The sequence below is a fragment of the Theropithecus gelada genome, chromosome 4 (assembly GCF_003255815.1).
Source record: "Theropithecus gelada isolate Dixy chromosome 4, Tgel_1.0, whole genome shotgun sequence".
NCBI classification, from domain to species: Eukaryota; Metazoa; Chordata; class Mammalia; order Primates; family Cercopithecidae; genus Theropithecus; species Theropithecus gelada.
The window spans coordinates 113,916,537-113,931,217 of record NC_037671.1 but is presented as its reverse complement, the minus strand read 5'-3'; the positions used below and the strand labels follow the sequence as shown (position 1 = coordinate 113,931,217).

Sequence of the window (14,681 nt, the reverse complement as noted above, 5' to 3'; positions counted from 1 at the left end):
TGATACAGGGCCTTTTGCTCAAGTGACAAAAAAGAATAACAAGTGTGTTGGCAGGATGATACTCTATGGTACCCCAAAGCCAATTATTCTTAGAATAAATGTAAGCACAACAGTGCCTTTAGATAAGTCTCTAGAAATAAGACTTAAAATTTCTGTAAACTGGCCAGGCACACTGGCTCACACCTGTAATCCCAGCACTTTGGGAGGCTGAGGCAAGAGGATCACTTGAGCCCAGGAGTTTGAGCCCAGCCTGGGCAACATAGCCAGACCCTGTCTCTACAAAAAAAAAAAAAAAAATGTAAAAATTAGCCAGTCATGGTGGTACATGCCGGTAGTCCCAGCTACTTTGGAGGCTAAGGCAAGAAATTCATTTGAGCCCAGGAGTTCAAGGCTGCAGTAAGCTATAATCACACCACTGCACTCCAGCCTGGGTGACAGAGTCAGACCCTGTCTCAAGAAAAGTAAAACTCTTTAAATCTGTGATGCAGGGATTCCACTCCTAGGATATAATGCAGAGAATCTTTCCCATCTGAGAGACATGTAGGAAGTTAATTTAAACAATGCTAAAAGCAGCAATCTTAGGGCCGGGCACAGTAGCTCACACATGTAATCACAGCACTTTGGGACACCAAGGTGGGTAGATCACTTAGGTCAGGTGTTCAAGACCAGCCTGGCCAACATGGTGAAACTCCATCTCTACTAAAAATACAATTAGCCAAGCATAGTAGTGGGTGCCTGTAATCCCAGCTACTCGAGAGGCTAAGGCAAGAGAATCACTTGTACCCAGGAGGCGGAGGTTGCAGTGAGCCGAGATCGCATCACTGCACTCCAGCCTGGGCAACAGAGCAAGACTCTGTCTCAGGAAAAAAAAAAAAACCAATAGTAATAATAATAATAATGGCAATGGCAATATCCAGCAATAAGAAAATGGGTGAATAAATTATGTTCACAAAATAAAATACTATTAAACAGTTAAAATGAAGAACTAGATCTATACATCAACATGAATATACCTGAAAAAATAATGGCAAGTGAAAAAAATGCCAAAACATAATTGATACCTTTAGTTGAGTGTCTATAATATTAGTATCTGAATTTTTCTACTTTTGAAAAATTATTTTTAAAAAGCTTTGAAGTTCCTATGAGGTTAAATTTCTTTATTGCTTTTTTTCTTTTGTGGTAATAGCCTATAGTACAGCACTTTGAATTCATTTGTATTTACATAAAAATCTGTAATAAAACCAGAAAAATATTTAATGTTTATATTCTTACATTTAATCATTGACACATGTACAACACCAGCAGCAAACATTTTAAAACATAGCCTTTTGTTCTCCATGAAAATTATTCTTCTTTCTTTTTATATTTACTTCAGCAAATTTCCAGTTGTTTTTCCTTAGTAATCTTGGAAGGCACCCTCCTTAACCCTCTACAAGTAACATAGTACTTACTCCTTATATGGCAAATGTGTGACTATATGAAGTAGGTCACGTCCTTCCCACAGGGGTTTCCTTACACGAACCAAGCCACATTTATAGTCTTAGAAAAGCAGCCAGCAAGTTATGGGCTGAATATCAGGCTTTTTCCTAGCAAGGTTTATATACATATACATACATATTTACTTTGGAATGTAGATATCATTAATTCACGGTTAATTGTTTGCTTGATACCCAAAGGCTTGAAAAAGGCTGAACTGTTATCAACTGTATGTAAAGGTGAAGTTTCCTAAACATTTGTATAAAAGTTAAAGAATGTATAAGTAGTCATCTAGATAAAGTGAATCTTATCTAGGAAGCCAGCACTGCACTGCAAATTTATTTTTAAAGTATTTTTTTATATTTGAAAGAGCAACTTAACAGTTGTTTGTATTTCATTTAGGTCCTTTCCAAAGCTAAAGGCCAAGGAAAGAAAAAAATATATATGGCAAGAAAGTTGCAGAAGATCCCTTCTGCTCCTTTTGTGATGATACATACGGAGAGGAGGCAATGCTGGATGGGTCCTTTGTCAAAATATTTGTTTGGCAAAAATATTCAGAAAACTACGCAAGATAAGTAAACATTTCAGAGGAGCTGGAAACAGGTAGGAACGCAACGTGAAGGCAAGTCTCGCCTCAATCAACATGAAAGAAACAGTCTCATTTTGGGTTTACTACAGACACATATTCATGGTCTTATCAGCATCTTTAAGCATGATACACAACAGAGAGTTTTTAAACTCCTTTATATTTTTAAGGCAATTTTTACAGTTTTAGGGTTAAAGTCAATCCCTGCCTATAGATGCCATAATACTATTCATTCCTATTCTTTTACATTGATATTTATTAGCCATGTCAAAACTTTCACAGATTTTTGTTTTTTCATTTTCTTGAATGCCTTCCTATTTCCTACGTATTTTGTCACAATATATCTGCTGCCATTGCATTTTAGTTTGTTTATTCTCCTATCATTTGCCCTCAGAATTCATATATATATATGTGTGTGTGTGTGTGTGTGTGTATGTAACAGACTGTATGTAGTCAACATTGATGTCATATGTCAGTACTGATTAAACTGCAAAATTTTTTTTAATTCCTATGTCGTCCGTCTCCAAATTTTTTTTTTATTATTGATGGTCTATTCTAGTTCTTATCTACACACATACTCTACTTTCAACTTGATATCACATTTTTACTTAGCATCATACATACATTTTCTGATATGGTTACATTGTTTTGGGTTAAGATTATATATGTATAAAATTTTCTTCAACTCTTTTATACTAGTGAGTATTTATGCCTTTTTAATTATTTGGTATCACAAATAATATTTCCAAAACCATCTTCATAATACATATTTCCTCCTTTATGTTATTTCCCCTAAAAATAAATATTCAGAAATGGGAAATGGAGTCAAAGTTATTTGCCAAAGGATACTGCCGAATTCCAACTTTTCGTAATACATAAACACAGAGGTTGCATGAAAACTTTTTTTTATGTTTTAGATTTCAAAGAAAGTTTTCCTGTATATCCTCTCAGTTGACATTTATAATTTTCACAAAACTTCTGTGATGACATTAGTGGATTATTATTCTAAATTCTACAGAGGAGTATCACAGTTGAGTGACTTTTCCAAAGTGACCTTTGTGGAACTAGAATAAAACTCAGACCTGCTTCAAAATATAGCGGTGCTTCCACACTGCTGCAATTCCTCTGTGACCTTTTAAATAAAAGTCTTCAACTTGAAAATTCTCCAACTTCCTTAATTTTTCTTTTAACATTTGACTTTTCTATGTAGAAGACTTTCAAAGTCTTCACTCCAGACCAAGATTTCAAAATATTTAATGGGCCCATGCATTTATTTTTTAGAATATTGTTACGGCAAGATAAGTTACAGAGATTAGAATGCTCTCCAGGTAGATGTAATCATTCAATTAGAAAATCATGCATCTCATTTTATAATGCATTTCTCATTAGATTAAAAAATGAACTCATGAGCATCTTTGGACAGACAGGCTGCGCACACTGGAAGGAGGGCAAACAAGTTAGCTTCCTACAGGCGCTGTGTTCAGGCGATGCAACAAAACGTTCAAAACGCAGGTACATTTACTACCCTAAAGTAAAAACGAGATGACTAAATTTTGCTGAAGATGTTTAAAATAAAATTTTGAGTGAATGTTTACTTTTCTTCAAATGCTAGGAAAACACAATGAAGAGAAAATTGAAGCATTTTGAAACATACCCAGCGTCACCAGAGGTCTCTGCTGCCGAATGTTGAATTAGAATCTCCTCTCCACGACTGGCTACTGAGCGAAGGAGACTCTTCTGCTCAGCTAATTCCTGTTCTAACTCCTGCTCAAGGGAAAGGATAAATGCAAACACATGTGTTACTTTATGATTATTGCCTACAATCATAGTTCAAGGTATAAAATTCTCAGAGAACTTTGGTAGTGAGCTTTTAAGTTTGCACATTGCATAAAGCGTATGGTTTATGTAAATATTCAAATGTGTCTCCAAAGTACGCTGTAGTATTCTTTTGCTTTGATATAGGATACCTCTGAAAAATCTGGGGGGAAAAAAAAACCCATGGGAAAAGAAAATTTTGCCGGGCAATAGTGCCCTCAAGTGGTACAAAATGCTCTCTCATTTTTGAAAATCAATATTGTCATGCTAACAGGATAGATCCTTGGGAAAAGTGACTTAAGTTCTCCACTTACTTGATAAATTATGTTATCAATAGATTTGGCTTTAATTCTTCATTATTTATAATAAATGCTCTTGTTATTTGAGAAAATAAAATATTTCAATATGCTTTTTACATATAGTTAAGGTACCAATGAGAAATCATTCTTATTCATCAAAGTTCATTTGTTTCACTAGGCAACAATTAGCAATCCTATTTTGTGATATCATCTACTTGAAAGTAAAAATACAAACTGCATTCATTAAAAAAATAACAAACAAACACGCAACTTAGACTTTCACCAAACCTCAAAGGCTTTCCTGAGATTTATATTAAAATTAAATAGATTCAGAAGGCAAATCTGAAAACAGAGTTACACCGTGTTACACCATTTGTAAACCTAAACACAAGCTTTTCTTAAAGACTGGAATTTTCAAATGACCAATCATCCCAGCGGTCATGAGTCAATACATTGAAACAGCCACATCCTGCTTCATTCAAAGAGAAGATAAAGAGCCACTCTGTCTTTAGTACAGAAGCAACTTGTCCTTCTGAAACATGCCTCTCAGGTTCTTCCCTGGGCAGATCTGCAGGCTACAGAGAGGTAGGAAACACTTTACTTTTTGTTGCTGGAGACTGCTCTGCCGCTGGTGGGTCCATGTGGTGCGAGCTTGGGCCAGCCATTCCTGGACGCCGGGGCTCTGCGTGGCTGTTAGGTCAACATCGCTCTCCTCCTTCTCCTGTGCTGTTCCCTGCTTTTAACGAGGCAGAAATCAAGTCATGCTACACACCAGAAAACCTTAATCAAAAGGGAGAGAAGGCTACTTTGGTGCGTTCTGTGTAATGATACCAAGTGGCTCCATTGAGATGTGAAACCACATTTAAAAAAAAATAACAGTAACACAAAACCCATCTAAGTTATGGCATTTGCAGGAGCAAGAACAACAAACAGATGATCACACATAGAACTGTTTGAGGAGAAAACCCATGTATTTAGAGGTCAGTCTTTTAGCTGACCAATGTGGTCATCAGATATTCCAGAATTTTTTTCCACAAAAATGTAACTCGAGATTGTTTTTTAAGTCACACAAAGGTAAATTGTTTCTCAAATGATCATTACCCATAATAACGGTGCCTCTCCCGTGAAAGCATTGCCCTGCCCTATGCCACTTTCTCTAATCCAGCTCCAATGAAAGAGTTTTAGAATAATCTTCCTAAAAACTTTTCTAAAAGATTATTAATCAAAGACATTTTAATATCTTTGAGGTTCTAAAAGATTATTAATCAAAGACATTTTAATATCTTTGAGAAGCAAAAAGTTCAGTTCCGTAAGGCATCATACTCTCTGGAATTCAGTAAGAACTTAAACTTGATTCTCAGTTCATATGGGAGAAAATGTACTGCAGCACAGAGGCAAGGAGTCTAAACAAGAGTTTCCCAGGCCGGCTGGACATCCTCTGTTCCACCTTTCACAGCCCAGGGTCTTGACCTCTGTGTCACAGAGCCGCAGCTTCACCGCAGGTAACTCAAGTCCCAAGACACTGAACTAGGAAGGAAGCCTCATCCCTGATACTTGTCTGTGTAACCTTCAGTGTCTACCCTACTAAGGCGATAGATTTAAATTATTCCTAGAATTCTCTATCTTTGAGAGTCTGCTATTATATGATAATATTTATAGACTGACCTACATAATCAATAGACTGTACTCAAAGATGAAAACTCTTGAAGAGTCTTTCTTTCAGAACCATCAATTAGCACATTAAAAAAAGTCATTTACTGTAGGCACATGTGGTTACCATTTTACAAATTCAAAAGCTGAATTGAGCCTTGAGAGGTCAGTGGTATGATAATTAAAGGTGAGATCTCTAAAAAAGTACCCTTCACCCCATCTATCACCATCACCAGAAACTGGCCCATTGCTAAGCTGGCTTACCAAAGTAATGACTCAGCACCTAGGCAAGAGTTGATCCTTCCTGCCTGATTATTCTAATGGAATTTGAAAGGCCCTAAAATGTTGCACATCAAATGGGATTAGTTCTGAATGAGAGCTTTTCTACTCACATAGATTCATCTGTCACTGGATAAATTATAATTTCAATATAACTCATTCACTACTTATTAAGCACTCACTAGATACTGTTCTAGGAGCTGGGAGTGCTCTGCAAAGAAGCCAGATGAGGGCCCTGGTGGAGAGTTAGACTATAAACAAATAAGATAACTGAGCTGGTGATAAGGCCTACAGAGAACGTTAAGACAGAAAATGGGATAGAAAGTTTTAGGGAGGTCTAAGGAAGCATCTTTAGAGGAGACAATTGCACTCTGCATGATGAGAGACCACCAACCTGGCAAAGACCTAGAGTGAGGGCATTCAGACCCAGGGAAGAGGTGGCACAAAGACCCCAAGGTGAAAGAAATTTGCCATTTCAGAGAGAACAGAGCAGTGAAGAGGACAGTGGGGCTGGCGTAGCATGGGGAAGAGGAAGGATATTTCACAGGTTGTTTCTCCAGAGGAGCCTCCTGCCATCTATTTCTGGAGCTGCTGCTCCCCTGCCCACTGGTTCTTCTTTGCAATGTCTGAGCACAACATGGGACCCAGCCATTCTAGCTCATCCAACCTAACTGCCCACAGACCCTTCTCTCTCTCTCTTGTTTTCGGAGTTTTACACTCACAATTTTGGGGAAATAGATGGGATCTGTTTACCCTTCTGTTTCTTCTTTTTTTCATTAGAATCTCATGATTAAATTGTCTGAGATAATAGATCTTATCTTTATCTTTGCAACATGGTGTCGGTGCTTCAAGCTAAATGAACAGTAAAACCTGCAGGTAATAGTATACATAACCTTCTCCCAGATCCTGAGCCCACCCGAGCTCAGACTTCCTTTCCTTTCAGATAATCCAGCCAGAGATTACAGTTTAGGTAGAACAACGGCGGTGCAATGGTCTAACAGATGCTAGTTGCATTTTGAAAGACCTTCAGAATTGGTGACTAGTGACACTAAATTCTCCACCTTCTGCAGAATTTCTCAAAGATAAGCAGTGATTTTCCTAAAGATGGGAAGTTTGGATGGATGGGCATTCCCCCAGAACTGGAGCCCATGATTTTCTGCATGAAAACAGATTCTCTCTCATCTAAGAATCCACCATCTTCTAAGAATAAGCTCTAAAAGAACCTGGTTCTTCCAAGCAAAGTTGAAACAGCAATTCAAAAGGAACCTGTAGAGAATGACCTCAAGAAATCAGTGGATGAGACTGAAAGCTGTCCCCATCAGAGCTGCTCCAGCTGCCAACGTAGTGGCCCTGGCCATGACCTGCTGACTTGCTTTTGTGGGATCCAGGCCACTTCCTCTCTGCTTTTCTCTTCAGCAAAAATTTGTTTTTCAGAGCCCGACCTGAAGACTCCCTTGGAAACTTCTCCCAGCCCTGAGCCCAACACACTCTTCTATGCCAGTTACTATGGTCTGATTGAGAGAGGTTGGCTCAAGTTCCTTACACCAAATTTGGTTTGGAACAGTGACAACTGAAATGTTAGGTCTTAACAACTTCCTCACTTTTATATGCACAGCTATATATTCAGATTCTATGTGGTTAGATTCAGTTTTTCAGTGAGTGAATTTTTCTCTGAATGATTCAGTCATTTTGAAACATAAGACTTGGACCACAGGAAGCAAACCATGATTAAGAATCCAGTTCAAATTTCATTCTCTTTCCCCTGGGGATAAGAAGGCGCAACCAGAAGGAAAGTAATTATGGTAATTACTTTCTCTGAGGTGTGATAACAGTTTTCTGCCATACCTAGGGAATGGGGAGATTAGGCGACTTCTGTCATCAGTCCCCACTGGGTGGGGCTATATAAACTGTTTATTTTGGAAAAACTAGAACAGTAACCACTTTTGCCAGGAACATTCCTTGGAAGATGAATGAGGACTGGGCAATGCTAAACATTAAATAAAACATTTCTTTATAAAGCTTTTTATTATTTTATGGGGCAATCTCTCTGTTCCTTTAATGAATGATAATGTGTGAAAAAGACCTAGCTTCATGAAGATACCACGAAATTCAGGAGATCCTATTACATACCCTTAAGATTTGTGGTTCTTCATATAGAGAAGCAGTCTATTTGAGAGGAAACAAAAAAAGCGTAGTCATTCACTGATACCCGTGTAAGTCAAATTAGTGAAGAAGAATGGAGGTAAGAAGTATTACCATTTCCCAGCTTCAGTAGCACTAAGTAATGGTGTGCTTACAGACTTACGAAGGTATTCCAACCCTCCTGAATCATCCAAGCCCCAATTAAAGGGTATTAACATTGCTGACGGCTGCATTTAATGGAAGATTTGTTTTCTTCAATTAACTTAATTAATTTCAGATTAACTCCAAATTATTTTTAGTTTTCTGCATAAAGGGACATGATCCTTTTCATAGCAATAATAATGTAAACAGGGCTCCTTTTCTTCCCACAGATGGAAAAGCAATCTTCCAGGAAGCTCTAATTATTTTAAAAGATCTATTAATATTTTATATGCTGGGAACTTCATTAGATGAAAGACGATGGAATTTAGAGATAGTTTAAAAATAAACAGTAACCAATTTCCATGTAGTAAAACACTACCACATTTTTCTGTATTTACACGTCACCCAATGTGGACAGAGTCAGGACTTGACTCAATTTAAACAGCTCCCACGGACCTGGGCAGCATCTGCCGGGTGTGGACGCCACAGCGGTGTGCGCATGCTCAGTCCAGCCCGCTAAGTTTCAAGCCCAGCCTTTCGGCATAGCAGAAGCTTCTCCGTCTCAAATAACGTGATTTGGAAACAGTTGGTTATTGTTATTAATTATTTTAACTGCTGCAGTTTGAGCATTTATTGTATTACTTGCATTTAAATCCTCACTATTTTTTTTCCTTTTTATTTTTTCCACATGTTCTAAAGAATTTTTTAAAGTTAAATATTATCCATATTTTACAGATGAGAAAACTGATCCGTAAGAAAGTTGTGGGAAATTTAAGGATCTTGCCCCAGGTCACCTCGTTAATAATGAATGAGAAAAATATAAACAGATTTCAATCCTGGCTTGTGGATATGCTTTTTTTGGCACAGAAATTATTTTAAAATTTTAGATTTAAATGTCAACGTTTAAAAACTGGGAGGCTTAAGAAATAAATCTAAATTCCCTATCTCTTGAAAAAGTAGAAGATCTAGCAATGCCACTTGTAAATTCTTGTGTGATAATAGCTAGAGCTGAGTAACAGCTGCTCCTTAGACAGGAGCCTTGCCAAGGGCCAGGCTGGGCCTGCTTCCCTCGTTGGTTTGCCCTTCCCAGGCCACGAGGCCTTGGAATTTGTGGTTCCTGCCTTGTTTAATCTCTCCTGTGCTTGGGAGTATCAGGCCACCCGTTCCCTTACTACCTGCCTCTAGGGGTAGGTAGGTGGGGTAAGGAAGTAATAAGAGCTTTATAAATGATTGCTATCCCTATCCCCATCCCATTGCTAGGCAACTTTCAAGGCTTTCCCTTTATTTAAGCTTCTTTAGAAATTAAGTTCATTCACAGAATCACCACTGAAAATAGAAGAAAGCATTACGTATTCGACCTATAACAGTTGTTTACAAAACTAGGTGAATTACTGTCTACTTTTACAGCTAGAAAATCATTCTACTTTTGTTCAGTTTTAGTATCTGTAACCTTTTCTTTTGACTTTAATTACAAAGTCACATTGCATGTGCATTTTCAAGAGTGTAAATCCAAGTGAAATGTTGTATTTTTTATTTGCATCTATTTATCCAACACAGAGTTCAAATGTCTTTTCATATGTTCATTGTCCATTTGTATTTCTTTTCCTGTGAATTATCTCTTCATATCTTTTGTTCATATTCTACTATTTGATCTTTCCTTATTGTTTTACAAAAGATTTGTGAATTATATAGTTTCTTCCCTGTTTGTCTATGTCTTTTGTTTTATTTTGTTTTACTCATCCCTCCTTGTCTACGTCTTTCAACTTGGTTACTTTTTTGGGGTCGGGGGATCATACAGAACTTTTCCATTTTTGTGTAGTAGTTTTATTTTTATTTATTTATTTACTTATTTATTTTTGAGATGGAGTTTCACTCCTGTTGCCCGGGCTGGAATGCAACAGCGTGATCTCTGCTCACTGCAACCTCCGCCTCCTGGGTTCAAGTGATTCTCTTACCTCAGCCTCCCGAGTAACTGGGATTACAGGTTCCCACCACCACACCTGGCTAATTTTGTATTTTCAGTAGAGAAGGAGTTTCACTATGTTGGCCAGGCTGGTCTCGAACTCCTGACCTCAGGTGATCCACCCGCCTCAGCCTCCCAAAGTGCTGGGATTACAGGTGGGAGCCATGGCCCATTTGTTTATTTGTTTAGTTGATGTCTCACTCTGTCACGCAGGCTGCAGTGCAGTGGCACAATCATAGCTCGCTGCAACCTCAACCGCCTGGGCTTAAGGGATTCTCCCACCTCAGCTTCCTTAGTAGCTGGACCACAGGTGTGTGCCACTATGCCTGGCTAATTTTTTTATTATTTGTAAAGATGGGGTTTTGCTGTGATACCCAGGCTGGTCTTGAATTTCTGGGATCAAGCAATTCTCCCTTCTTAACCTCCCAAACTGCTGAAATTACAGGCATAAGCCACCACGCCCTGCCCATGTACTACTTTAAAAGAAGCTATAAAATTCTGGATTTGGGGTATACTGACAAAAGTTCTCCCTATCCTAAGATTAAAAAAAAAAATCATACATTGAGTACCTTGCGGACTTAATTAAAAAAATTTAATTATATTTAAATCTTTGATCCATCTGTGATACATTTTTCTGTAAAATATGGGGTAGAAAATACAGTTTACCATGTTTCAGGTGATTATTTACAGAGTGAGTCATATTTTGTCCACTGATTTATAATGCCACCTAAAATATTTATCAAATTCCTTTATATACCAAATCTCTTTCTGGAATAGTTATCGTTTAATTTTCTGTTCACATATTTATTGTGTCAACATCAAACTATTTTAATTATTGTAATATTGTATTTTAATATATGATTAGATTGGCCGGGCATGGTAGCTCATGCCTATAATTTCAGCACTTTGGGAGGCTGAGGTGGGTGAATTACTTGTGCTTAGGAGTTCAAGGCCAGCCTGGGCAACATTAGGAGACCTCTATTTCTAAAAAAACCACAAAAATTAGCTGGACATGGACACGGTGATGCACACCTGTAGTCCCAGCTATTCGGGAAGCTGAGGTAGAAACATTACTTGAGACTGGAAGGCAGAGGTTGCAATGAGCTGAGATTGCGTCCCTGCACTCCAGCCTGGGTGACAGAGCGAGACCCTGTCTCAAAAAAAACCAAAACCTACACACATATATAAGACTAATAACCCCTCAAAACTCTTTACAAAATTTTATATGGAATATTACATTATTCCTCTAACTTGCTTTTTGTCTATATAAAAACTATAAATTCTCGTGTTTTTTTTTTTTTTTATGAGACAGAATTTCACTCTGTTGCCCAAGCTAGAGCACAGTGGCACAATCTCAGCTCACTGCAACCTCTGCCTCCCAGGTACAAGCAATTCTCACATCTCAGCCTCCCAAGCAGCTGGGATTACAGACATGCCCCACCACACCCAGCTAATTTTTGTATTTTTAGTAGAGATGGGGTTTCATCATGTTGGCCAGGCTGGTCTCAAACTCCCAACCTCAGGTGATCCACCGGCCTTGGCCTCCCAAAGTGCTGGGGATACAGGCGTGAGCCACTGTGCTTGGCCGATTTCATTTTTTAATTTTTATTTTTTGTTGGATTATTTTATGGTTTTCAATGACTTAACTTCATATTTTGTAATAAGCCAGTCATCTTCCTAAATTTCTCCACTGCTTCTAATTTTTAGTTGATTAAGTTTGGTTTTCCACATCATATCATCATATGATCAGCAAAAAGCTGAAGAAAAATACATAGGTTAGTCCTAACAATCATCCTCACACTGAGAAAATAGTAGCAATCACAGTGACCTTCCATGAAGTTTCCATGACAATATTTATGTCCTACTTCCTACCAGTATTTGTATTCCAATATAGACGCTTTCCCTCGCTCCTCATTTTACTTGGAGAACAGATTGGCCTGGTCTCAACCATTATTGCAGGAGAAAGGTGTAAATGGTAAAGGAAGGCACAGTTTGGATTAGGCCACAAGAAGCAGCAGATGATACCATCAGATGCTTGTAGGTTTGAGGCAGCTAATGGGCTTCTCAACTATTTGGTCCCTGGCTTACTTAGCAAGAAGGGTAGGGAAGACCAAACTCCGCACTTTTTTTTTTTTTTTTTTTTTTTTGAGACGGAGTCTCCCTCTGTCTCCCATACTGGAGTGCAGTGGCACAATCTCAGCTCACTGCAACCTCCACCTCCCGGGTTCAGGTTCAGGAGATTCTTCTGCCTCAGCTTCCCGAGTAGCTGGGACTACAGGTGCCTGCCATCATGCCCGGCTAAGTTTTTGTATTTTTAGTAGGGACGGGGTTTCACCGTGTTAGCCAGGATGGTCTCCATCTCCTGATCTCATGATCCACCCACCTCGGCTTCCCAAAGTGCTGGGATTACAGGTGTGAGCCACCACGCCCAGCCAGTGCACTTTTTATCCTATCCGTTCCCTCCCCAACAAGATTTTTCTTGCAATCACACTCCTTTTTCTTTTCTTTCGTTTTTTTTGTTTTTGTTTTTTTTTTGTTGTTGTTGTTGTTTTTTTATGAGAGAGAGTCTTGTTCTGTCGTCCAGACTGGAGTGCAGTGGCATAATCTCGACTCACTGCAACCTTCACCTCCAGGGTTCAAGCAATGATCCTGTCTCAGCCTCCTGAGTAGCTGAGATTACAGCTGTCCACCACCAGGCCCAGCAAATTTTTTTTTTTTTTTTTGGCTAACCATGTTAGCCAGTCTGTTCTCAAACTCCTGACCTCAAGTGATCCGCCCATCTCGGACTCCCAAAGTGCTGGGATTATAGGCGTGAGCCACAGCGCCCTGCTCGTATTCTTTTTTCATCAATTTTTCCTCTATTGAGTTATTTCCATTAACATGTAAACTTACTATTTTTCTGATCTTAAAATGAAACACTCACATTGTGATGAATGTATAAGAAAAAAAAAGAGATAAAACTTTCTTTGACCCACTTCTCCTTAGAGCTTATCTCATTCCTCTGTATACCACTTTACAGCAACGCTCCTGGAGCAGCCTTTACTTTCCCTCTCCAGTTCCTCTCCTCTCATTGTCACTTTCATGTCAGAGTGCTTTCTGCCTCCACCACTCCGCTGAACTGCTGTTGTTAGTAGTCCTAACAAAATCTATTTGCAAAGTCCAAGAGTGTAAACTTAAAACTGCACACTAAAATGTCACTGTAAAGCAGGTACATACACGAGTATGTGTCACCACCAACCTGTTCCTTTTACCTGGCACACCTTAGAAGGAGCACGTGAACAGTGCGCCAACTTTCGGCTGTGGGCCAGCGGCTGGAACCCTCACCTGCATGTTGAGCTGCTTATCGTGCAGGGCTCTCTGCAGCTCCAGCAGGCTCCCCTTGAGCCTTCTCAGCTTTCCAGCCAGCTGCTCGGCCTCGTCCTTGGTGTGAGCTTTGCCCTCCAGCAGCAGGTTCTCATTGTGGACTGACAGCTCTGATAAAGCCACCACCTTCTGCTCTATTTCCACCAGCATGTTCTGCAGCAACAGAAATAAGGATGAACTCACACATCTCCCCAGCCTCTGCAAAGACTGTTTCCCACAGTGCAACACAGACCTCTGGAGTCTTTTACCAAACAGACAGGCTTTCATGATTTTTTGTAGTTTTCCCATGGCCTTGATGAGTGAGTAGTCTGTAGACTTTTTTTTTCTTTCTTTTCTTTTTTGAGGGAGGGTCTTGCTCTGTCGCTCAGGCTGGAGCGCATAGTCATAAATATGGCTTACTGCAGCCTCCACCTACTGGGCTCAAGGGATCCCCCTGCCTCAGCCTCCCATGTAGCGAGGACCACAGACATGTGCCACCATACCTGGCTAAATTTTTTATTTTTTCAACAGAAACCAGGTTTCACTTTGTTGCCCAGGCTGGTCTCTAACAATGTGCTCCCACCTCAGCCTCCCAAAGTGTTGGGATTACAGGTGTCAGTCACAGTGTCTCGTGACTTTCATTTTTAATTGTTATGGTATTAGAGGGGTCTATAAAAAATTACCTGAGCCTCTCAATTTTTCTTTTCTTTCTTTTTTTTTTTTTTTTTTTTTAATTTGAGATAGGGTCTCACTCTGTCGCCCAGGCTAGAATGCAGTGGTGGGATCATGGCTCAATGCAGCCTTGACTTCCCGGGTTCAGGTGATCCTCCCACCTCAGCCTCCTAAGTAGCTAGGACTACAGGTACGTGCTATCACACCTGGCTAATTTTTTGTATTTTTGTAGAGACAGGGTTTTGTCATGTTTTCCAGGCTGTTCCTGAACTCCTGAACTCAAGCAATCTGCCTGCCTCGACCTCCCAATGTGCTA

At 39.2% G+C, this 14,681-nt stretch overlaps 1 protein-coding gene across 2 annotated transcripts in view; it reads right to left on the bottom strand.

Annotated features, from left to right (window-relative positions):
- The window catches only part of SYNE1 (spectrin repeat containing nuclear envelope protein 1), a 528,817-nt gene that overhangs the window by 143,877 nt on the left and 370,259 nt on the right, over window positions 1–14,681 (bottom strand). For both annotated transcript variants that reach the window (XM_025384518.1, XM_025384520.1), the window contains 3 exons: window positions 13,676–13,867; window positions 4,778–4,909; window positions 3,717–3,826 (listed from right to left, as the gene is read on the bottom strand). In XM_025384518.1, coding sequence (XP_025240303.1) covers window positions 3,717–3,826; window positions 4,778–4,909; window positions 13,676–13,867 — 434 coding nt within the window. The remainder of the gene's footprint in view (window positions 1–3,716; window positions 3,827–4,777; window positions 4,910–13,675; window positions 13,868–14,681) is intronic.